The sequence below is a fragment of the Equus przewalskii genome, chromosome 9 (genome assembly GCF_037783145.1).
Source record: "Equus przewalskii isolate Varuska chromosome 9, EquPr2, whole genome shotgun sequence".
Lineage (NCBI taxonomy): Eukaryota > Metazoa > Chordata > Mammalia > Perissodactyla > Equidae > Equus > Equus przewalskii.
Window position 1 is genome coordinate 83,486,599 of NC_091839.1, and position 26,844 is coordinate 83,513,442.

The following is a 26,844-nucleotide window of genomic DNA, read 5'->3' on the forward strand; positions in this document are numbered from 1 at the left end:
CCCAGGATCAGAACATGTGTACTTAACCGCTGCACCACTGGGCCAGCCCCTAAAAGGTTATCATTTTTAAAGTGTGAAAACTAGTGCTCTAACTCCTCCCTCAACACTTCAGTGCATTTCCCTTCAATTTGTCCTCCATTCCTTGGCCAGACCAGTACTTCTACTCAATTGAAAAATACATTATTGAGTATCTCCTTTTAACTAAGCACTATGCATATGATAGTGAACAAAACAAGGAAGATCCATGCCCTAATAAAGCTGACAGTCTAGTGCAGGATGAGAGGTGTGTAACAAGGAATTAGAGTGTGAGGAGCTTCATGACAAAGGAAGTACAGGATGCTAGAGGAATAAATCTGAAGTCTCTTCCTTGCTTACATTTTAAAGATTCTCCATTTCCTATAAGAAAGTCTACCCTTTTAAGTGTGACATGAAGATACTCTGCGCCTCCCCACCTCCTCAGCTTCCTTTCCCGCCACTCCAGTTGTACTGAACTAACTCGTTTTCCCTTGAAGAACATGCCAGATCCCCTCACATCTCTATGGTTTTGTGGATGAGCATCCTTCTGGTTGGAATGCCCTCTCCCTAAGAAATACAATTTTATCTGTTAAGCCTCTGCTTAAGTCTTACTTCCTTCATTTTACTTATACCTTTTCAATGTGATCTGACTTTACTAGCCAGTAAAGCTGTGCCAAAGCACTGTATAAATACATCTACTGTAGCACTTCTTTTATAATTGTTTATAAATCTGTCTTCCTCCCTAGACAAGTTCCTGAGTCAAGAGACCAACTCACTGAGTTTCACAGCTTAACCCCAGTAAAAGTACTTTTCCTGGCAGTTTAGATAAATACTGGGATGCTCAAATTTCAGTATCTTTTATGATTTAGAAACCATATTTTTGACTGCAAATACCCAACTTCATTTTAAGAATGTAACTGAAAAAAAAACAACCAAATTTACTCACGTAAAAGACAGTCAGTCAGTCACATGAAACTAATAGCTATAATCCAGAATCTATCCTAGAATAATATAGTTTCATGCAGATCAGAACAGTGTCAACCTGGCAGGGATGCAGAGGTCATCTAACACTTCCTTTACAGATGCAGTAACACAACCAAGAGGTGCAGTGAGGTCACTCTGAGTCACTCCTAGATCCAGTACACAAATGGATATTCCATTCTCCCAATCCACTGTTCTTTCCACTAAGCCCTCCTTTGTTAACAGACATTATTATTTGGTTTACTTTGAAGCTTCTTTCAAAAAATAACTCAAATTATTATTGGAATTCTTGTCTTCCAAAAAAAGACAGCTTCCTTGAATTAAATGCTCATTTAAGAAAGACAATTAGGTAATTCTAGATCTTCAAAATAATTCTAGAATAGAATCAATGGACAGCTGATCACGGGGACTGTAATAACTGATGTTTAGTAATGAATAGTTGGAGAATTACCTGTGAGGGCTGTGGTCTTGGAGGCACTGCAGGAGGATGGGCAACAACTCCAGCCTGTTGTTGTCCTGCGTGAATACAAGTCTTCTTTTTAGTAAATATGTAATTACTTTGCTAGTAGAACCAAAAAGCTGAATGTGATCAAATGATAAAGATTTCTAAGAATGGTTGGTAAGTACTGGAAGGCACATCTTACCTTGTAAAATTGTCTACATGTGACCCAATGGCCAAATCTCATGGCCTTTTCTCAGACCTTATTTCTCTTGTTCTACTGCACGAGCACTCTTGACGTGCTCCCCACTGTTTCCATAATATCATAGATTATTGGTTTCCCTCCCATATTTCTGACTGCTCGTTAGCTATCAAGTATGGAAAGTTCCAAATTTTCATTTAACATTTTATCATTTCTGTGTAAATGATTCTCAAATAATACCTCGATCTTTCTAAGCCCACCAGTCCAATTATTTCTCCTTTCCTCATCATTCCAAACTCAGAATGTGCAAAATAGAATGTCATCGCCCTCTGTCCTAACTTTCTTACTTGGATCAACGTAATAAGAACACGATCAGTTACATAAAAATGGAAAGCTTGGAGTGAGTTACAACTCCTTTCCTCTGTCAGCTAACTTAAGACTTAGCTTTCCCTCCTTGATATCTTCACATCGTTCTTTTAAAATTTCTTGTGGCATCTCTGAGGTTCCTATCTTTAAGAAAAAAAGTCACTAAGAAAAAAAATTCTCTCTCATCTGGTATCTTTTTTTTTTTAAAAAAAAAGACTGGCACCTGAGCTAACATCTGTTGCCAATCTTGTTTTCTTCTTCTCCCCAAACTGTTCCCCCACCTCCCCATACATAGCTGTATACTCTAGCTGTGAGCGCCTCTGGCTATGCTACGTGGGATGCTGCCTCAGCATGGCCTGATGAAGCGGTGCCATGTCTGTGCCCAGGATCTGAACTGGTAAAACCCTGGGCCGCTGAAGCGGAGTGCACGAGCTTAACCACTTGGCCCTGCATCTGGAATCTTTTAAAATTCAAAATTTTTCTTCAGATAAATATCAAAAAATAAGACATAAGAGAAATTAAAATAAAGTGTTTATGTCTTTAATTAACTTTAAAATCAAATGACAATATATAATATGCTTCTCTGTCACCTACTGTGGTGGTCTAGTGGTTAAGATTAGGCGCTTACTGCCATGGCCTGGGTTTGTTTCCCAGTCAAGGAACCACACCACTGTCTGTCAGTTGTCATACTGTGGTGGCTGCATGTTGCTGTGATGCTGAAAGCTGTGCCACTGAGATTTAAAAAAATACCAGCAGGGTCACCCATGGTGGACAGGTTTTAGCGGAGCTTCCAGACTTAGACTAGGAAGGAGGATCTGGCCACCCACTCCTAAAATAATTGGCCACGAAAACCCTATAAATAGCAGTGGAGCATTGTCTAATACAGCGCTGGAAGGTGAGAAGATGGTGCAAAAAGACCAGGCAGGGTTCCACTCTGCTGTCCACAGGGTCACTAGGAGTTGGAATCGATTCCACAGCATCAACAACACTCCTACCTGTGGTGACTGTAAAGGTACGATTCATATCTAGAGATGATGATCTCGAATGAGAGGGCTGCGGCCTTGGAGGGGGAGGTGGTGGTGCAGTGTTATCAGGCGAGGTTCCTGAATGAGACCTGCAAAATTCACCCTGTTACCTTTGGTCATGCTACTGACATTGGAGGTTTTTTTTTAAGCATTCAAACTGGGCTAAGCAGCAAAGGATCTTATTGGTGTGACATTTTCTCAAGTAGGCATACAAGTATTATAATGCACACTAAACCAATGGTTATTTAATGTGGCAAATAATCCTTTTTACAAAGTCTAATTATACATTTAACAAAATTTCCAAAAATTTGAAAAGCAAGTTAATTAACATGAATTCAAGGTAGACTGCAAACCTAGCGTAATGTTTTCCCATTTAATTAAAGGTAGTATTAGTCTGAAAAACTATTTTCAAAAAAGAGAAACTACTCTCAGATACAGTTAGCTCTCAACTTATTTAAAGTGTGAAGCTGAGGTATACTTTGGCTCACTCTTGGAGGTGCTTGTTCCTGTCTTGCCACAGGCCACCCCACTTTAAAGGTGAGCATATTCATGTTAGACTCGCTCCAGAGATTCACTTATCACAACCACAAAAGTCTTCTGTATTCTGAAAAGAATCTCACGGACTCTGGCAATCTGATCCTCACGTACAGGGATAAAAAGCAGAATAAAATCCAAGGTGACTGAGAACTCTAAGAAACACAGGAAGAAATATATGAAGAAGCAGCCTTTGGACTCTAAGCTCTTTGAAGATTTTACAATACTAGTCTCTATACCCTCCAGGCGTGTGGAAAAAAAATACTCACCATGTATTAAAAGCGAGGGGAGAAAGATGCTTCTGTCTCTTTTAAACCAGAATTCTTTTGGTGCTTGACATAGGCTATAAAAGGAAACCTGTACATTTATACTTAAACAGACTCTCACTGTTTACCTACAAGAAGGACTGTGTTAAACAGCCAGTGCCAAGAAGTGCTCAGCCCTGTTTAAACCTTCCATAGAACACCATGAAGACAGCAGGGGTTCCTTTTGTTTTCCTACTAAAGCTGGGAAGAATCGAAATTACTTCTTTTTTACATACATCAATAGGTAACCTAACAGCCTTCAGAGAAGTGAAGAACTGAAGAGTAGAGAAAAATAATTTACACTTGGTTCTAAATAATTTTAAATGTTAAACTGTAACAAGCTTTTTATTGACAGAAATACTGACCTTTGATGAGTTACATTGTTTCCAATCTGTTCTGGGTCCGAAGTAAAAGAGTCTGAACTACTGTAACCATCTGCTGATAAATGGGATATACCCTATTTAATAATAATCATTTCTTCACTTTTTACACTACACACCCCAAACAAATATAACTGAATTATTATTTCTAATCAGAGATATTAAAAAATTGGCTAAAAAGGTTAACAATTCTTCCCAGTGTTAGTAATTGTAAAATAAAATCATGGCATATTTATACAACAAAATACTAGACACATAGAAAAGTTACAACCTAGAAAAGTTAATATTTAATGACACAGAAATATTCAAAATAAGTTACATGGAAAGAGGTTACAAAACAGCATGTATAGTATTTCATTTTATGTAAAAATATAATATGTACAGAATGAGGATTAAGGTTGACAACGAATGTTAATCATGGTCATTTGCAGAATAGTGAGATTATGAATAATTTTTATTTCCCTATTTTTATTATGTTTCTACAATAATTTGTAAATTACTTTCATAATTAAAAAGCCATTTTTTTTAAAGAAAAATTAGAAGAATTTAAAGAAAACATTTAAAAATTGTTAATGTGAAAAATTAAAAATGTGACAAGGGAATAAAATGTGCTTAGACAATAATAAAATCTATGTAATTAAAAAGAGGTTCCCAATCTTTCACCAGAGGAAACATCATTTTCAGTTTCCTCACAGTCTTATGAGGTAGAGAATTCCAGAAGGAGACTTATGGTTATGACACAATAAAGAAATTTTAAAATAGAAACTAGCAACAATCTGGAGGAATACTACTATATACTTTGGAGAGTTATAAATTGAAGTTTCATTTCAAAACATATTCCTTTCCTTTTTCTTGTCAAATCACTGAATTATTTAACAGGCACAAAAATGATGCTAAAACTTAACGCATTTCCATTTGGATGTTCTGATAGGCATCTCAAAGCTCAGGTGTTCAACGTGAACTCCCAGTCTCCCTGACAAACCTACTCCTATCGCAGCCTTCCTCAATTTCCGCTTCCCAGCCCCAAATCATCTCTCTCACATCCTAGGCCACATAGGTAAGCAAATCCTGTGGTCTTTCCCTACAAAATGTGGACAGAACTGACCACTTCTCAGCACCTCTTCTGTGACCACCACAGGTCATCATCTTCCACCGTCTCCTAGTCTTTCCCTGTTTTGATTCCTGCCTTCTTCTGGCCTATTACCAATACAGCAGCCAGAGTGATCTTATTAAAAAAGGAAGGTCATACCACGTCATTTCTCCATTCAAAACCATCTAATGCTCTTCATCTCATTCAGTAAGACTCAGTCTTACACTGCTCCCTGGTTACTATTCTATCACTTGCTAACCTCTGCCTGCCATATTTGCTAACTAGGTCTATTCTGGTGCTTGCTTGCTGTTCTCAGTAGACGTAAGGCATGCTTCCTAAATCAGGGCTTCACATTTGCTGTTCCCTGTGCCTTAAACGTCCTTCCTTCAGATAGTCACACAGCGGAATCCCTCATCTCCTTCAAGTTTTAACTCAAATGTCATCTTTTGGTAATGCGTTCTTAAACCACCTTATTTAAAACGTCACTGTTTCTCCCCTTTCCCAGCTTTATTTTTATCCAGGGTGTTAACTACTTCCTAAGATATGAGTTACTTTTTTTAATCTTTTTCCCTTATCTCCCCTATAGAATGTAAGCTCCATAAGGGCAAAGATGTTTTCAATTTCGTTTACTGCTGAATCCCCAGTGCCTAGAACAGAGCCTGGCACATAGTATTCAATTAACACTGGCTGAATTAACGAATATACACCATTTCTTGTGAGAAGGAAAGAAAAGAGCTAGTGGGGAAGAGCCAGTGGACTAATCTGGCTAATTAAGACGGAGGGCACACAGGAGGCTGGCGCTGAAGCAGGTTCAGGCAGCAACGGGCAACTGCTTATTCATACAGAGGGCAAGGTATTTCAAAGGGCTGACTATTCAGTGAAGACAAGATTAAATGGCTATATATTTGAATCATTCAGACTCTAAATCCAGGCTCTATAAACTTCAAAGGGAGGATGTAATGCTATCTTTCACTTACCTACAGTGTTTCCAGAAGCAAATTTCACCGATGAATTTATCTTATTTTCTTCTGAAAGGTCAGATGTTTTCACAAGTAATGGGCTGGTGGGATTAGTATGATCTAGTAGAGAATTATTAGGTAAAAATACAAGACATAGGTATTTGAATTAATAAATCATAAACCTCAGAAGATAAGACTTTATTTAGATATTCCAAAGAAGCAGCAGGCAAATCCATGAGATATTAGACAAAATAAGGTTTTTAAGAAAAACAAACATAAACCTCTTTATATAGAATTTTGTTTTCTGCCATAATAGAAGATATTTTATAATAAAAAAGCCAATTTGCATGTCCATATTTTTAAATTTTATCCCTGTAGGGAAATTACTTGAACAAAACACCACATAAGTGGCTGTAAAATAAGTAAATTATGATATTGACTTATATAGAAAATAAATCTACCTCTGAGAAACCCGAACTAAAACATTTAATCTAAAATAAGGAGAAACTTCAAGAGTTCAAGTAAAACATATAATTTCAAAGCCAAAACTTATTTTAACATATATCTTTTCAGTTAAAACCTGAACATACTTTAAATGTAAATTCACAATAGTGATCATAAAAACCCATAGAGTATTAGAAAAGTCACATTTTCCAAATGTCCTTATTTAAAAACTTTATAATTTAAAGTTGACAATTTCCTTTTGAAAACTGTAACATAAATTAAAATATACATGCAAGCACACGTAGATATGTATGATTATAGAAAGTAGTATGTTGAAAAATAAGCAATTAAGAAAGAAATCTGAACCCTGACAGAATAATTACTTGTATATTTCAGTCTGATGATAACCTAGCATACGACCCAGCAACAGCTTCCTTACCACTGCCAGCTCTTTTCAGTTCCATCTCCTGCATGTGGATTTTGCTTGGTGTCATCCGAATGGGAACTGGATGAACAATAGCAGTATCCTAGAGACAAACGGGAGGAAGCACAGATCTGTACTAAGATGCCAAGCTGACAGCATGAAATAACCAAAACTAACAATACTTTAAAAACTGGCATATAGACTTTCTCATTCACACTAAGGCAAGCATGAAAATTAATTTTTAATGAAAAGTTCTGGAATTAAATTTAAAATTAAATCATAAAAAATTTATACATGCCTAATAATCTGATTTATTTTTAGAAAAAGCATATTTTAACTTTTGAGTGAGTAAAGATATGAGTGGAAAAAATGATCTTATAAAAACAGTTCAAGACAATATTCAAAGGCAAAGTGTGAAATGATCTAATGAAATTATACAAATCTGAACCTTTGAGGTTAAAGTGAACTATTTCTTGAGAGTCCCAAGACTAAGTAACAGACTGAACTCATTTTCATTAAACTGCTCAAGAAAATATGATACTTTTCTTTTTCACATATAAAATAGTTAATGAGATGCCTGTTGCACTGTAAGAGTAAGCATGATACACACTCACTATAGATCAGTTCTACAGAAAGGTTTAAAATTTAGCATAAAACTTCCACAAAGGAATCCATTTTCAAAGAAGAATGAGTGAAACTCCTATTCTAACACCTTCTTAAACCTTTTTTCATGACTGTAATATATCTGATGTTCCCAAACTTCATGAGCGGCAAGTCTAGGTAGAAGAGTGAGGGACCTGGCAGGAGAGACTTGTGGAAAGTATGAAAAGAGCAAAGCAGGGAAAGTAGGAGGAAGACACGGGCAGCCTCTCAGAGACAGGAGGAAAAGACAAAGGTGCCCCTGGCACTCAGGCATGGAGCTGAGACTCCAGGGGAGGAACCAGAATGGGATCAAGCATTTGGCTGAATAGCGAGAGACCAGCTGAAATCCTGCTAAAGGGGCTCAGCTCCTTCTATGAGGAGTCGGTTCACGTTCTGTATGTGCTGCTGCTAAAGAGTGAACTTGAGATCCTTGAATTTCGAATATCTAGCAATGAGTTAAGTTTATAATTTAGTGGAAGGATAATGACCTTTCAGTTTAAGTCAGACACTGTTTTGGTGACAGTATGGAGTAACACCAAGCCCCTGCTAGAGCGAGTTAAGTTCCAGCACACCATCTCTTGTTTGATAGGTCTCCTTGGCTTACTCAATAATCTCTAAATTCAGAAAATTTATAACAAATGAATTCTTTATTGCAACTATACTGATCAAATCCATTCATAGTAATTTCTTGCACCCACATCAGTGAGATTCTGGACAGAGTTCATGTATTATCCAATCAACTTGAACTAACGTTTCCCTACAACTCTAAAATTACAGTCAGAAAGACGAACACTATAGATGGGGAAAAGTTTAGATTTCTCACAAAATAATGAGTCACTCTCAGGAAAATATTTGTAACAATACACTTAAGATGTTATTTGCTATGTTTATGGTTATAAAAGACATGGCTTTAGGAATAACTGTACTATTTTCTTAACTTACAATTTTAACAGCAGAAACAACTGCTATGAGAATCAGAATTTAACATTATAAGACAAGATCAAAGGAGTAAGAAATGATAGTTCATGAGACAATAAGTTCTTATTCCAAACCCAAATCAAACTAGGAAAAAACAAGGCAAACTTATTAGATGCTTTAACTCATAAGATTCATCTAATACATATTCATTGTGTGTGTGTGTGTATGAAATCAGATTTATAAAGCTTATAACAGCTGGAAATAAATGGAAGTCACAATAATGGTTCCAAGAAAAGAAAATCATCAACGTTCTATTCATTCTCCAAATAATTTGCATAAGTTTCTGTACCAGCATGTCAATTTTCAATTGCTTACTTTAGTCATACAACTACTAGATGCTATCAGCCTGCCATAGCTTTGGTCCAGTGGATCCTATTGCTAGCAAGACAAGGCAATTCCTTGAAGAGCTTTACATAGATGACCAGGCCTAGTCTCAGACTAGCCTATCAGAATCTCAGTTTTGGACTGTGATGTGCAGCAGGATAGAGAGCTTCGTCTTTAAGCATTTCGAAATCCAAATGGAGAACAATGAATGCTCACAAGCTTCTGAGTCCTGAGCCACAAGATGCCAAAGCAATACTTTCTCTGCTCCAAACTAGCGTCCCCAAATTTAAAAATAGAGAAAAAGGTATAACGACTGACAGGTAGGCTCTGCCCCTTTCTTCTACACATTCAAATTGCTCAAAGCCTTTAGGAAACCCATTCCTAACCACTCACTGCAAATTTGTAGCATATATTTGGGCATCTGATTTTATATAATTTAGCACTTTATTGAATATTATGTTATGCTCACAGATATTTTCTACTTGCCTAAATCCTATTATCTTGTCTGTCTGAATCCAGCCCTGCCTACCTCTATTCCTGTATCACTAATTTAGCTCAGGTACTCATCATCTCACTCTCTCTAGATCCTGTCAAACCTTCACATTGTTGCCTGAGTCATCTTCCCAGCTACCTCTTCCTCATCCTATCTTATCACGGTACTTCTTGTTAGCCCCTAGTGGCTATGAGATTAAGTTCAGATCCTTGTCTAGCATACAAAGATCTTCCAGGTCTGGTTTCAACCACATTTTTTAGCCCTGTCATTCTCCTATACACATTTCTACCCTATACTCCCACCACACTGAACTGATCCTGCTCATGATATTCTCTCTGCTTGGAATGCTCGTGTCTACTTCCACCAATTCAGGTTCTTTCAAAACCAGCACACAAACATAACTTTTTATGTGAACACTGTGCCAAGTATACCGGGCTGAGTTAGCCCACAGTTCTCTGCCCACAATTTTGTTCACGGCTACATATGATAATTATGACAATCAGCTATATTACAATCATCAACTTGTAATAATTAAGCGGTGGTCTACTTAAAACTGGAATTTTGTTTTTGAGGTGTTTGTATTGCTAGAGAATGTCACAATGCACCTGGAAGGGGCTCCACCAAACCAGGTGAGTTGGCTGGGCATAATCAGTGACCAAACTAACTCCCTTTTCATACCCTGAACAACTCAGAAGTTCTATAGCACTTAACATCAGGCATAAATCACGGCAAAGACAGTGCACGACACTTCTCATCAGTCAAGAGTTTCCCAGCAGAACCAGATTCTACCAGAGGCTATTAACTGATAAGCAGTTCAACAAAAGTAATCAAGTTTCTGCAAATGAGATATCAGAAACTCAATTTCATCACAATTCTGGGAGCCTAATAATTAACCATCTCAGTTTACATGTGAGGTCACTGTACTGTGTGATAGCTGTCCTAAGTGCTACAGAGCAGTTTAAAGCTTTCCATAGACTTTAACTTTATTGGGCAAACGGCTAAATATAAAATTTTAGCTTTTCAAAAATGTTCCATTAAACATTTCCAACACTGTAAGGTATGTTAAATTCATATTAGAACTGCAGTGGTTTTCTCTCCTAGGTGATTCTTTTCTAATCTGAGCAGATGTTATCTTCTTACTTATAACCCTTATTTATATAAGCCCTGAAAAGGATCATCTGGGATTGTGGCTACAGGCTGTGTTCTGCAGACAGGCATGTGTCAGGCAAGCATTAAACGAAGGTTAAGAAACTCAGACTCTCAGCGAGAGCATGGCATTGAGTGAGATTACTAGTTGGGGGAACAAGTTTAGATTTGTTTGCCACCATGAAAGAAAAAAGATAATTCTAGGTGCCAGATGATAAATATTTAAGACTGCCAACTTTATCAAATTTAGAGGTCTAAATTCAAGTTTAAAATGTCATTTAACCACTTTTAATTTTCCAAGAGCCTCCTGCCACATGAGAGAGAAAAGAAAGTGTCGAGTCACACCATTTTAAACATTAGAGCTGGAATTAATAAATTTGGATATTATTTCCAAGAAGTTACAAGAACATCACTTTTATTCAGTCAAATAGTCCCCTGCATTTCCTGCCAGTCACGAGTCAATTTATTTTGCCTCCAAGTTCTAGATTTTTAGATATAATATTCTTTCCTGGCATGACAAAGATTCATAATACTATGAATTATGAATTATTTTCAATATCTCTTGAGTTAGAGAATAAAATGCAGTTTCTTTATTGCTACATCAAATCTTCCTTCCCAATAACCTATTTTAAATGGAATTAATTGACTGTGTAAGTAGGAGATAAGAATAATATGGAGAAATGAAACTTACAGCTAAAGTAAAACTTTCTTTTTAGCTTACAGCACCTGTCACTGCCTAAGAGACCTTAATCATAGCTGCTAGTAAGCAGCAAAAATTCTAAGTGCTGTCCCTTTATTTCGCTTTCATTTTTCAGAGATTAAAACCAAAGATTAATGCCCTCAAAGTAACAAGAGAAGCAAAAGGCAGAGATAATTTACATATTAATTGGCTCTTGAATAACTAACAGACTATAAAACAGACACTTAAAAACACTTCCATACATTATCTGTTTGATTTCAATATAACAGTATCCTCTATATTTCAAATAGATATAAATTCTTCAAAAGTATAACACACCAATGATCCATTAATTTAAACTGCTGAAGATGTACTATTACCTTTAAATGCCACTTCTCCCAAATCCACATTAAATAACAGGACATTTTTATATTTAATTAATAAATGCTGTCTTTGATCAGAAACATCTAAAATGAACGCCTGTGTCACTTTCTCCATATCTTTTCACCAAACTCATGTTACAAATCCTACTTCTCTCTACTCTCTTCTTCCCTTTCTTCTTCCTTCCTTTTCTTTTTGAAAGGTGCTTATTATTAGCAGGTCTTTCTCTTTAAAAGAGAAAAAACTAAAAGGAAAAGCAAGAGTGAACAGTGAGAGGAATGATTAACATCTAAGGTTTTGAAGTTTTCAAGTAACTTGAGGGACAGGTGGGGCATATGCAAAATTAATTCTATGGGGACAGGATATATTTCTTAAATCAAGCTGTGAACTCTGTAGCATTTTCAAAGCAACACAGTGCACCACGGGAAGACAAGACAGAAGCTCCTTTGCACAATGGGAATCTCTGACCAACAACTCTGTATTGTTTTGCTGAACTTGATTCTCTTTAACAGAACTCAACATACTAGTTAAGTCAAAGCCATACCATTTGGACTGTTAAAATAAAGGATGACATTGCATATTTACATACATAGTACATATTACGTGAAGTGTAAGCATACAAATAAAACAGCATTTACCAAATGTCACTACACTGAAATAAGCAGTATATGTATAATATAACATACATTTAATCAGCAAATGAAAACAAGGTCAACTAAATCGTCACAAAATGCTTCTTTACACACATGTACCAGATTTTAAAAACATAGTTTTCTCTTGCCAAAATAACTAGAAGATATAAAGAACAGTAAACATGTTCTTTCCACCCTTAAGCACACAAAAATTGAAAAGCCTGTCACCATTTCCCTCTAAGCATCCCACTGAATCATGCATATCAGCTAAAAACATAATGAATGGAAATTTGGGTTAATAAAATTAATTTCAAACAAGCAAGCTAAGTGATTGACTTACAGGATCAGCTGGTGCAATGTTAGAATCAAATTGGGTCAGAGTTTGTGAGCTTGAAGAGCGTTCACTAAATGTCTCCCACTGCTGAACAGACAGAGGAGAGACAAGTCAGCATGACAAGAAAGATGGAGTAGAGACCACTGGAGAAGATTTAGCAAAGTCATTCAGAGGTTGCACTGCAAGTTGCATTTCACAGGTCTGAGAAAATTCTGTAATTTCTATTTTTCTATAAACATTTTATACTTATCTATGCCAGGCCATCTTGTAAGGTAAGCTGAGCAGTGTCCCAACCAAACGTGCAGTAACAACTGACTGCAATCTCCATGGAAGAGATTCAAAACCTTACACAACTCAAATGCGAAATACAGCATAGGAAAAAAGTCTAAGTGGTACAAATGGTGACAGAGTAAAAATGTGAAGGGGTTTGTCTTGACTAGAGAAAGAATAACTTCAAATCCTTCTTTTTTAAATTCAAATGTTAATATATTGATTTGATGATGCTAAAGAACCTTGAACACCAAAGTTTTTGTCAAAACAAAGCAAGTCAGTGTGAGTTGCCAGTGCGACCCCTGAAAGATGATTCTATTATGTACGTGCACATATTTTATACACATGTATAGATATTTAACAAAATATAATTAGATAAAATGCAAAGAATTCTGGAATTAATATGTTGGGGCTTATGTCAATTGGTAGCAAGTCAACCCCCGCCATCAGCACCACAAACAGGGCCATGCCAGACCACAAGACAGAACTGCCAGTCAGGCACCCAGCCCCACCCCATGCTGGAAAAATCAGAAGGCGGCCACAAGGAGAGCAAATCAAGCATCTGAGTATGTGTTATACATAGAAGACGTATTTTGATATGAAACACTACTCTTCTAAATGAGGTATACAAATATTATATCTCAAAATAGGTGGAGTGATAAGTCAATATAAATTTTAGTAAATTCCATTTGTTTTGGAGCTCTTAGTAATAAAACAGTATAGAATTTTTATATCAAAGTTGGATTAAAGTTATTAAAATTTGATTCTTAAGAATTATCAGTTATATCCTCAAGACGGAAAAACATCTACACATAGAGTATATACACATGAATGTTTACACACAGACACACCTATCCCATTAACCAAAATCCTCTTTTTATAATTCAGTACGGAAAAGTACATTTTTATGCTTCAAAGTTTGACTTACTATTCAAAATTGATATTCAATTTGAGAAGACGTAGATATTAAATACTAGCAAATGAATACACTGATGAAAATTATCTACAGAAAAGGCTAAAACCATCACTCAACAACTTTCCCTACAGATTAGTCTTAAAATCATGAAAATTAAGATAAATTAGGAAAAACTGATGCATTCAAAGTATTTCCTGAATAAAGAAAACCCACAATAATTCACTTTTATCATGGGACATTGCTTCACGGAAGTGGCTTACCAATGTTTGTGAATATAATCAGTTTCTTCAATAATTATTTTTGCATAGGTATAGAAGGAATTCGTTAAAATCCTAATTATCTAACTGTGGAGAAAAGTTCAAGTATAGAAGATTTTTGCCAAAAAGAAAGCATTTATCTATTTAGTGGCATCGAGTTTCACTTGATCTCACAAGACTGTATGTAAGCCACGTGGAGAGCAGAGGGAGCCCTGACCTTCCTACTGTAGAACAATGGTTAAAGCGCAGCTCCGGAACCAGAGGACGGAATCCTAGTCACAGGGCGCAGCCTCACGCAAGTTACGTAACCTCTCTGTGCTGCAGTTTCACCGTCCCTACGCTACAGGATGGCTATAAGGATGTAAAGAGTTAGTAAATATAAACAGCTTTTTGAACAGACCTGGCACATCAGAAGTGCTCAGTAATTCTTAGGGATCATTATTAGTGTTATTTCCCCACAGTGCCTCACCCATATTTGTAGGTGCTGAATAAACATTTGTTGAAAGAGTATTAGTGCTCTGTGGCAGAAAATTAAATTATAATTAAAATTCCACATCCTAAGTAGATATTTTTAATAAATATTATTAAAATGTCTCAAAATCAATGTTAGTTTTATTAACATTCTGATTTTCCACATATAATAGGAAAAAAAAATAATTATGACATTCATGACCTTATTACCAAATACTGCGAAATGAAACTTGTTAGGAATATTTAAAAAGGGAAAATGCAACTACTTAGAATTTGGAAAGGACTTCCATTCCTAGTCTTTAATGATCACATGCAATTTTATTTAGAATGAAGATGGGCTTTAAGAACTGAGACGCTTTAGAAAGAGCTGCTTTTATTTATGAACTGATATCAATGGAATAAAAATACTCTACTAAGGCTTAATTCCTCCCTCTGAAAAGACACTTATAGAAATGGTTTGACATTGGACAGTAGGACAGACAGTATAATGTTATAAGGTCTCAGACAAAGGTATTTGTGATTATGCCACAAAGCAGCAGCAAGTACTTTAAATCTGCCAGTTACTTCTCTATTTTTCAACTGTCCAAAATTAACTAGTGTCTCGTTAATCAAGTACTTTTCTGCCTTCAAAAGATATAGAAAGCAAAGAAGCTCAGAAGTTTTTCCTCGAAGTCAATAAACTTTTATATTTGTAGCACAACCTAAAAGTGATAAAAAAAAATTATAAGGAAAAGAATGTAACTTGGTCACAAAGAAAACTGCTCTACCAGGCTAGAGCAGTGGTTTCCAACTGGAGTTCTTTAGAACACTCAGGTCTAACAGAGGGGCCTCAAGGGGGCTCTGGGGAGGCAGGGCCTCAGGCCCTCTTCCCATATGCTAATCAGAGTGGCCCTCTTTTTATTATTTTATATAATGGAGTTCCAAAGTAATGGGGGGGGGCACAGTATATTTGTCTCAGATTCTGTTTTGCATGCTGTGCCTGGTCTTCCATAACGTATCTTTAACCACTGCATTCAATAGGGTTAAATTACCCCATTCTGTAGTGAATAAAGCTACATTATTATAAATAGCTTAGGTTGTAGAAAATACTTTTTCCACGTGGAAAGCTGGATTAGTGACTTCTCATATCACTTCCAACGCTAAGATTCCAAATATATTATCACATACCTTGCTTACAGGAATGAGAAGGCAGTATGACACAGTGGGTGTGCCAGTTGATGGAATCAAAGGACTTGTGTTCAAATCTTAGCTCTTGTCTCCCACTGGCTATCAGATACCTTGGTCAAGACATTCACCCTTTTGACTTAACTTCATATGTACCCTGATTAATTCACAGAGTTTTAGTAGGAATGAGTGGTAGAAACCAAATAATAGTGTATATATATATGAAAAAGTACTTTGAAAACTTCAAAGAGTTATATAATTACCAACATTTATCACAGTCTATTTGATGTGGTCTCAACTATCCATGTATGCTGAAAGCTATATGCTGAAATTACTCTGTTTGAAACTTCTTACCTTAAAAAAGCTAATGTTAATGAAAGAAAATGAAGTTCGCTAACCTCACTGCTCTGATTCAGCTCAGGCCAAGTCTGGTTTAGTGAGGGCATCGATGGTGACTTGCTTGGAGGTGCTTCTGCAGGAGAGCCTGAATAACCTACCTCACCTGGCTGATCCCCAACGTCTGGAATTTAAAAATAGAGAAATTCCTCTTAAACAATATATTTTAATTTAGGAATATTTACTTACCAAAAAACCTAACAGAAGATTTTCACAAATTGTAATTTATAATCTAAATTTCCTTTCTTCAGGTTCCCAAAAAAACCATTTCAACAATCAGACAATCAGGCAATATTTATTCCTGCTACTTATTGTCTACCCGAAACTACAGCTTTCTATGAAAATAAAAGCTAGTTAGGAATAAACAGAAAAAACAGTGTTACACATAACAATGAGGCAATAGGGCACGTGCTTTGAATCATTTTCTGCTAACAGGGATGGATTTGTACCAGTTCCCAAAGTATATTTCATGGAATATTAATCATTAAGGTGTTTTAAAAAATCAGGTTTTCTGTTCGCGCGCTCCGCTGCAGGCGGCCCAGTGTTTCGTTGGTTCGAATCCTGGGCGCGGACATGGCACTGCTCATCAAACCACGGTGAGGCAGCGTCCCACGTGCCACAACCAGAAGGATCCACAACGAAGAATATACAACTATGTACCGGAGGGGCTTTGGGGAGAAAAAGGAAAAAATAAAATCTTAAAAAAAAAACAAACAAAAATTAGGTTTTCTGTTCAAACACATTTCAGGATACTATAATTTCCTATTGGAGCATTCCCATGCACATTTTTATTCCAAAGACTTGTAATGTTCTAGAGCAAATAAATTTTATTTAAATCAGTTTTTCCCAAACACAAACCATTTTTTATCATATAAAAACCCTCAATATTCCCTTGGAATATACTTTGGGGAGTATATTTATACTAATCCATTCACATTTTCTCTACAAGTCTCCCATGTTACCAAAAAGCAGCATGTATTTGAAAGGCAGACAGCAAAAGGATAGGAAGAGTCCCAGATATGGGCAAAAAGCAGTCAATGAGCCCAGGTAAAGCAAACATCATCAGGCTTACCAGCACTTACAGACTTAACTGAGACAGCTACAAACCCATGAAACAAGTTCTCAGTGGTTTTCAGAGTATTATGTGGTAGCATATTCTACTTCTAATTAGTTAAGCCTTACTCTCTCTCTCAAGGTACAACTTAAAAACAGAAGGGGGGGTCGGCCCGGTGGCGCAGCAGTTAAGTGCACACGTTCCGCTTCGGTGGCCCAGGGTTCGCCAGTTCGGATCCTGGGTGTGTACATGGCACCACTGGGCAAGCCATGCTGTGGTAGGCGTCCCACATATACAACAGAGGAAGATGGGCATGGATGTCAGCTCAGGGCCAGTCTTCCTCGGCAAAAAGAGGAGGACTGGCAGCAGATGTTAGCTCAGGGCTAATCATTCTCAAAAACATAAATAAATAAATAAAAACAGAAGGAATTTCCCTGGTAACTAAACTCTCATTCCAATCTTCCCAAATTTTACATGGCCTTGAATATAATCTCAGTCTGAAAATCACATTAACTGCCATATTAATGGGGAGTACCTAATTTGTTTAGAAGCTGTTTAAAATCTGATCCTAATCTGTCACTATCTCAGTTTGACCATGGGCAAGTTGAATAAAACAGCACCTGAGTTTCTCCATCATAAAGAAAGACATTTGCCATTAAACGTTAGCACTGTGCTTCAAATTTCTAAATAGACAGCTATATAATGACTTTGCAACATATAGGTTTTAACCTTTCAATCTATTATAAGAAAATCTTTCATATTTTAGTGCCTAACATAAGACTAACACATACTAGTTACTCAAATTTACTGAATGGACTGCTTTTTGTGTTCTTCATTTAAATTCATTCTCCTTTACTGTTATTTTCCTAGAACCAAAATTAACTATTGATATTTTGAAAAAGTTCTCAAAATTTCTCTCTGCCCTATTCTGTTACACAACTATCTCTAAATATTTCCCTCCTTTACTTACCTGACATTATTTCTTTATAGTCATATCACACTGCAAGTTTTAATTTGCAGTACAGCATATTTTGACAAACTTTTGTTTTGTAAGATGAGGAATTGTTGCTATTTTCTTCTTAATCCTATCCCTTTTTCAGTAAAAGTGTCAGAGTGGTATAGAACCAGTAGGAGGCAGAAAGGCTTCAGATAATGTTCTATGAAGACTTCTCAACTCAAAGCTCTCGGAGAAAAACTAACAAAAAACTATTTATGGTAAATAGTAGCAGCAAATTCCTTATGGGGATCAGCTTGTGGTTTTCAGTGAGAAGAAAACTTATGGACTTTTTTTCTATGATAATAAGAGAAAGGAAGTTAAGGAAAGGAATAATAGCTATAAATCTGACAGTTTACCGGAAGCAAAACTCTGTCAGGAGGATAGTGAATGAAGAAATGTCTTTAAGAGATCCCCCAAGGTAGATAGGAAAGAAAAGAAAACTAAATATAATTAAAATAGTATTAACCAAAAGATGATTCATTTTCAAAAGAACCTATTTAAAGTCAGACCACCCTGCTTAAGTTTCAAACGTCACCGTAGGGCAAACTAGGGCCCTGGTTTGGCTTTGAGACCTCCGTTCTCATGACGTTTTCTACTGACAAATTTAGGGCCAAACTGCACCTCTCCACCCCTCATAGCAGTTATGATCTGTGACAGATTCTGGTGGCCCCTCTGATTCACGGGCACAAACTGCAGGGGCTCCTGCTTCTTGAGGCTGAGAACGGAAATGTCATTCACCCCAAAATTATGCTTCATAATTATCCCACTACAGTTACTTTCTTAGAGTAGCAGTTCTCAGTGTGGACCACGGACTCCTGGAGTCCCCAAGACTCTTTCAGGGTTTCTGAAAGGTCTAAAAGATTTTGTAATCATTTTTGCTTTGTAATAATAATAATAATAATGCTTTTTCCTATGTTGGCACATTTGCACTGATGGTGCAAAAGCAACAGTGGGTAAAACTGCTGACTTAACAGCAAGAAATAAGGCAGCAACACCAAAATAAATGAGTAGTCACGTATGGTTCACCATCATACACTCCAGTTAAAACAAATAAATAAACAGGCATGGAAATCTCACTGGGGAATGTTCACAGCTAAGCAGTAAAAATTATTTTTATTAAATTTCAGTCTTGAAAGCACATCTTTTTAATACTTCGTGTGGTAAAATGGGAAATATGTATAGAGAACTTCTGTTTCACATCAAAGTACAATGGTTGTCTCAAGGAAAAGTATTGTGTGATTCAGCTGTAAGCTAAACAGGGCACTTTTTTCATGGAACACCATTTTTCTTGAAAGAACAGCTGATAAACTGTAATTATTCAGACTTGGGTAGTAGGAAGGCATTTTCTCAAAAATGAATTAAGTGAGCCTGTCAATTCAAGGAAAACAACTGTTTTCTATTTGTTACTAATGAGAAAGTTTGAGCTTTCAAGAGAAAATTAGAATTTTGGAAAATGTGTATCCATGTCCATAAGCTAAAGAGCTTCCTAGTACTTAAAGATTTCTGTGACAAGACAGGTTGTATTATTAATAAATATGCTTTCTGGATATTTTATAATAAAATGTCCCAACATTTGAAAGATCTCTATAACTCAACGAACTGATGTTACAAATAATCGATGCATTATGTTACAAAACCATGCTTGGGTAGAAGATTCATTCAGTGTATTCAAAGTGCAAGACAGACCTACGGATTTTCTGTAATAGCACAAACAATTCATTAATGTGGCTTCAGCCTTCACACTGCAATTAATCTTTAAGAAACCACCATTTGTTGATTTTTGGTATAGTACAAAGAATATCCATAACTATTTGAAAACAGTCCTTCCTTTTACTATGTGAGCCCAGATTTTCTTCATGTACTAGAGATTAGCATCCTTTTTTCTAAAAAGGGCCAGACAGTACAGTGATGCACTGCATGAGGACGTGTTGTCAACAACGCAGAGCATCTACAACAGTGGTCTCATAAGATTAGTACCACACAGCCTACGTGTGTAGTAGGCTATACCATCTAGGTTTGTTTAAGTATAGTCCATGACGTTTGCACAATGACAAAATCAGCTAATGATGCATTTCTCAGAATGTATTGTCAGGAAGCGATGCATGACTAAATATTTTAGGTTTTGCAGGCTGGCTATACGTTCTCTGTTTCAACTATGTGACTCCGCTGTTGCACTGCAAAAGCAGCCACAGATAATCTATAAAGGAATGAGCTTGGCTGGTGTTCCAATAAAATTTTATTTATGGATACTGAAATTTGAATTTCATGTAATTTTCATGTGTCATGAAATATTGTTCTTCTCTTTTCCCCCAAAAGGTAGAAAGAAGAAACACACACTTTGTTGTGGGCCATCCGAAAACAGCCAGCACACTGGATTTGGCCCTGAGAGCTGGTCTGAAATCCCTGATAACACCACAAACAAAATAACCTATCCCACAAACTGGACACAGAAGCAAACACGAGAATCTAGCTATCTTCTACTAAACCAGATACTAAAGAGATTTGCAAAAGTCTAAGACAATACCTTCTTTTCATAATTTTTTTTAATTTTGGAGAATATCGCTATTTGCATAAACAATCTATGCTAATATGTAAGGATTTATTATTGTTTTAAAGTAAAGCAATGTGTTTTTTAAATTTATCATTTTTAATTTCTAATAGGGTAACTATTGATAGATCTAATCCAATAAACACAGGCTTCTTGGGGTCCACAATAATTTTTAAGAATGTAAAGGAGTCCTAAAAAGCTTGAAAATTACTATCCTAGAAAATCCAAAAATTATTTCTGGGATAAATTAGCAAAATCACACATTGCTTCTCTCCTACTTCACATACTGAACAACAAATGGCAGTAGAAAAAGAGCAAACTACCTACATTCTAGAAGCTAACAGTCACAAGTCTGAAGAGAAGCAGTAGGTCTGTAAATAAACTGCTCCTCGGCTCCCTAGAAACACCGTGCCCACAAGTTAGTCTATGGCTGTGTCCTGATGGAGGCAGGGCGTAGTTTTACGCTTACCTGATGCAGTGTTCCAACCTAGCCTCCTGCCGGAACACTGTGTCAACCCTGCCTCCCTCCTGAGGGTTCTCTGCCCCTGACATCATCAGAGCATCAGGGCTGAAAAAGAAGAGCATGAGCCTAAATTATTTGTTAAAGTCAACCCTAAAAGGGCTTTAATGCAAAAATTATCTCCATGTATAAAAATGTGTCTGGAAGACACAACCCAGTGTGATCACACTGACACACTGTCAATCTACATTTAAAAGTCAGTAATAATACTGAGTGAGTGCAAACCAGACTTTCAGGATTGCACTGGAAAATAAAGACACTGTCAGTAGTTTTCATCCTTCTGGCCTCCAAAAACTGAAAAGTCCACAGATTAGGTTCTGTACAGTGCACCTAGCTGAACAACCTCTTAAGGAATTTCAGTTTTATTCTAGGTTTACAGCCTATCCACCCTAAATTTCTCTTATTTTCTTAGTATTACACTCAATATACTAAAAAATTGTTTCAAAAATAACTGCCAGCTATTGTTAATCTTACAGAAATATATACACTTCCTAAAGTCTTATGGTTTAAAACTTATTGTGCTTTCAAGTAGCAAAACATATCTAGGAAGAATTCTTTAATCACGAAGTTTCAATGTTCCAATCTCATATAATAGCTTCATCAAAGCAAAAGTAACTATACTTTTTATCTATTTGAAATGTGAATACTATTCTTAGAAGAAAAAATATTTAAAATAAAAAATAAACAGGTTTGGATAAATTTTAAATCTTCAAGGAAAACTACAATGGTACCTTTTTCATTCATACTTAAAAGACAAGGATAAGCAATATATATGTAGAAAGAAATTAAAGACAAGTTTTGCTTTGAATGATATCACATACATCAAAAAACTACATTCTATTTCCAAAGTTAATTCCACTTTTCTCTAACACTCCACAAAATGGAAACTTACGCAGTAAGCAGACCTTAAGAAGGTCTATGTAGAAGTCTATGTTTTCAATTAAAATGCAAGATTTAAAAAAAAGTAAGTAAAAGTTGTGTCCAAGAAGGTTTGAAAAGAAACACTCACCCAAAATACTAACTAAATTGTATCTGTGAACTTTTTTTTGCAGTACTGATTGATACCTTATAGTAACTCCCTTTTGACTCAGCTATTATACTTCAAAGAATGTTCCATACAGATATATAGGAGGTTCCCATTATCCAAGAATAACTAAAAACAGGAAAAGTGCACTTAAAGTTAATCTACTTAAAATAAGGACTAAAATTTCATAGGAAGAAAAAAAATTTAATTGAGACTTTGTCTCCAAAACTTACACAGAACATTGTGAAAACGAGTGTAAAGAACAGAGAATGAAAGGTGTGCAATTTTTGGGTGTAATTTGGTGGCAAAATAAATAAAAGCATGAAGTCAGTTGGCGAATATTTACTGAGGGCCTATATATAAATATAGTAAATAAAGATAAGGCATTGAGCAAGACAAGGCTCCCGTTTCCGTGGAGTTCTCTTTCTAACAGGAAGACGACATTTTTCACCCCTCTTTTTGACTTTCACAACACACCGTAAAGAAAAAAGGTCATTTCTGCAAAATCAATTAAAGGTATCATTAATTATTCCCAAGGACTCTTACTAATCCACTGATGTTTAAACTATAATCTTTTAAAGTCCCTACTGTGTCATCCTTGTAGAGATTTTCTCCTTCAAGTATTATCTAGCCTTGTTTGTCAATGTCTTTGCCAGGAATTTGAGGAGTTCTAATTATTTTGACCATTTTCATTAAATGATGCATCTTTGCGAATATTTGCAATAGTATTGATTTGTGAGCTACACAACAACTATCTGGAAAGAAATGACACTAGTGTTTAGAATTGTATGTGTGTGTATGGGGGGCTTGAGAAACAATTCCTTGAGTGGAAACTAAGTGATGAAGATTAGTACATATTTTCATTATTTTTTCCTCTGCAACTAAAGGCACTTGGAGAGTGAATTTTCAAAGAAGAGTTTCAGGGTTCTTTGCGCAAAACAAAGATGTATGTATCTTTTTTTGCAGCACTGTTTTAAAGGTAAAGCCAGGAAACTACCCAAAAATCCATCAACAAGTTAACTGGTTACATTAAGGCATATCCATATTATGGAATACCTTGTATGATAAAGAATGTGACAGCTCTATATGTGACAAGGTGCAAAGACGTCCAATGTTATAAGAAAAAATATCAAGGATGTATAGTGTGATCGCACTTGTGTAAAACAGATATCTGCACTGTTACTTGCGTAGGTTTTTATATGCTAAAATTTTCCAGATGAACACAAGAGAAACTCTTAACAGTGATTAACTTGCATCAACCTAATCTCAAGTATGGATTTTTGGTAAATTATTCACAAAAAGTCTCTAGCTTTTAAAAATATTCATTTGGAATACTGCTAGGAGTTTGGGGACCTAAGCTACGCACCACATCAACAACAATGAAACACAAGCTCAAATTTACTTTAGAAAGCAGTGATTAAGGAGGAGGAGACAGAATAGGGAGCAAATTCCTTTCTCAATCTTTGAGCATCTCAACTAGATATTACTGAGTTACTCATGTGAGCAGTGTGATGTAAAGACAGAAAATAGTTTAAAAAACAAGTGGTTTAGCTATTTAGTCATTTCCAAACTGTGAATGCCTATGCACGTACTCAAAGTGCACCCTGCTAGGTAGTGACGTGTAAGAAACAAGACCAGTCTGGCTACTACCCATCCAGGAACCTTGAGTCTAGTTTAAGAGAGAGAGAGTTACCAACAATCACGAAAAGTACACATAAAATTGCAACCGTGCTACGAAGGAGACTCTTTGGGGACTGAGTTTAAGATGTATAGCACCTCCTCATCTTTGTTTTTACCTTAATCTTTTTTTTTTTTAAAGAAGACAACTGTTCTTAGAAGATGAACATATTTTTTTGAATTCAGCTTCAGAAAGCTGTTTCCGCAGATGAATTTTTGTATGCTTTCTTTTGTAAGACAACAAAAACCAGGTTTCCCTTTTTATTTACTCTAGTTGCCAAATTCAGTACTGATGTTAAATACGAAATATTTAAATTGAGGTCCACATAAGTACTTCTACCTATGATCCTTAGTTGTTCCGTTTATCTGCTATTTAATCCTGCAAATCTGTTCAAACGGTTTTGGAAAAAAATACATAGTTACCCCACCCATATTTTCAGGCCTACAGATAAGCCTAGCTTGTTACCCCAAGCAACTGTAACTCAAGTCACCACTATTCATCCTCCATTTTTCTATAAGAGCTATTTAAATTGTAAATACAGAATACTTGTGGAGCTAATATTTTAGTATGTCCCAACACGACAAATGTATAACAAATGACTATATTTTCACAGATAGAAATACGTCAAGAAAAAGATCGTATTTTAAACATGGCACACATTTGGCATCAATCCACTCAATAATTATTTATGGAGCAACTCAGTACATGCCTGGCAAGGTGCCAGATCCTAAGGCTACTACAATGAATATGGTACATTTCCTTTTTCTCAAGAAGCTCAGAGCGTAGTGGCAGAAAGAAGAAAAAGAGAACAGGACTCAGTGTGATGTGTGTCACAATAAAGAGCATGCAGGAGATGCTATGAGAGATCAGAGGAGAGAGAAATCACCTTGCCTGTAAGTCAGAAAGGCTCTAACGGGGATATTTAGGATAAATTCTCAGGTCAGCCAAAAGGAACTGTTTGGGTATTTCCCCTTTAACTGTAAACTTCTAAAAACACAGCTATTTAAAATGATTTCTATGGATATTGATTGATCCACAATGTCACACAACAATTTCTATATTCAAAGGACTTTGTGTCATATGAATCTCAGGCTTATGATAGGTAGGAGAAAAAAGATTGGTTCCCCTCACCCCAAAATTAACAGAACTCCAAATTTATCATTTAAAGCAGATTTGAATCTAATATTGTGCAGTCAAAATGTTTACAATAAATTTGATGAGAAAACCATATAGTATTATGTGGGAATGGGAAAAAACCATCTGAGTCTTTGATATCTTTCAAATTACAGTTGGAGCAATAGTTTACAGTTATATGCAAGCCAAAAAACCAGTGTCCCTTTGCTAAACAGATCTCACAGGTGTAAAAAGACAAATGCCCAAAAAAGAACTTCGTGAATCATCAGCCTTAAAATTCAGGCAGTAGATCAAGTTTACAAAGAACCAGATTTTACTTAAATTAAATAAAAGAAAAAAAAAAGACTCCACTGACTACATGCAAAAGCCAGATTCACCAATCTCAATGTAACAGATAATAGAATCAGACAAGCCTCTAGAAAATGATATACAGCAGAACAAGCTTGACTTAAATTATTTCCTTGTATTAGTATGCTATCAGTTTTCAAAGGATTAAAGTCAGAGAAAAACTTTAGATACAAAGCCTAATTTTTAAATCAATGACACAGCAAGTCTGTGATTACCACAATTTCTCCCCTTTTGGCTACTATCAAATAAGCTAAACAAGTTCTTTCTGATTATTTCTTAATTAGGTAAATCGAAGTATTGTGAAGCAAAATTACCTAACAAAAATACTTAGCTTTCAGCTCAAATTAGAGGTTAAGTGACACTTAATAACGACCTGAAATAATTAGGAAAAATATCCTAGGATTCTCACAGGATAATGTTTCTAAAAAACTAAAATCAACCCTAAATTTCTTAATCAACATATTGGTTGATAAAAGGTCAGTATACAATTCAAGTCCTGAAACACGAATGGCATCAAATCCACATTTCAGGTGGAGAAACAGAAGGAGAAAGTAGAGTAAATGGTTAGAACTTGCCCAAGGTCACTGGAGTAATTAACAAACTGGAAGCACACTCAGATGCCCAGCTCCAGGGAGACTTCTCTTCGTGACATTAATGACATGCGTATGATTCTGCCTCTATAATTTAGACAGTAAAGTCAGAGTATATGCATTTCCAGGTTAAAGAGATGCTGCCTAACACATAAACGCCTTTTTGAGAGGCACATTCTGTTTTAACTTCTCCTTTAAAAGTATAAAATTCCTTCCATCATAATATCCAATACAGAATTCAGATAGGAAAGCACAAGACAAGAATTAGTTTTTATTAGACTCATTAAGAATTTAACATTAGATTTGCTTTTATTCAGAATTAAAGAAAAACGTACTCAGTTTTTACTCTTTATATTATTTCTTTTTAAAGAAAGATACCAGTAAATATGAGCATTTACAAAAATGTTCTTGTCAACATAACAAAATAGCATAATCTATAGTAAAACACAAAATTTCCAGGTTTCTTTAGTGTCTGAATTAAGGGAAAATGCTTGCAGATTGTAAAGGTCTAATGATAAACCAGGCTTTTCCCTTCAACAAATAAAGACTCACTAAGTGGAAACATGTTGATGATGAAGACAGGCTATTTTACCCGCTTCAGAAAATATATAATCAATTAAAGGGCGGCAAAATAACAAGACACTGTGAAATGCTCTTCAAGCGCAGCAAGTCAAAGTGTCAAGTGAAATAGTGGCATATATTTT

At 35.9% G+C, this 26,844-nt stretch overlaps 1 protein-coding gene across 11 annotated transcripts in view; it reads right to left on the minus strand.

Moving 5' to 3' along the window:
- The window catches only part of REPS1 (RALBP1 associated Eps domain containing 1), a 79,738-nt gene that overhangs the window by 6,816 nt on the left and 46,078 nt on the right, over positions 1–26,844 (minus strand). For 2 of the 11 annotated variants that reach the window (XM_008538644.2, XM_070559470.1), the window contains exons 9-15: positions 16,250–16,371; positions 12,780–12,860; positions 7,180–7,267; positions 6,315–6,416; positions 4,233–4,302; positions 2,999–3,117; positions 1,448–1,512 (exon numbers count right to left, since the gene is read on the minus strand). In XM_008538644.2, coding sequence (XP_008536866.1) covers positions 1,448–1,512; positions 2,999–3,117; positions 4,233–4,302; positions 6,315–6,416; positions 7,180–7,267; positions 12,780–12,860; positions 16,250–16,371 — 647 coding nt within the window. Of the gene's footprint in view, positions 1–1,447; positions 1,513–2,998; positions 3,118–4,232; positions 4,306–6,314; positions 6,417–7,179; positions 7,268–12,779; positions 12,861–16,249; positions 16,372–26,844 lie in introns of all 11 variants that reach the window. The other 9 variants (XM_008538642.2, XM_070559468.1, XM_008538643.2 and 6 more) reach the window with 5 other exon arrangements.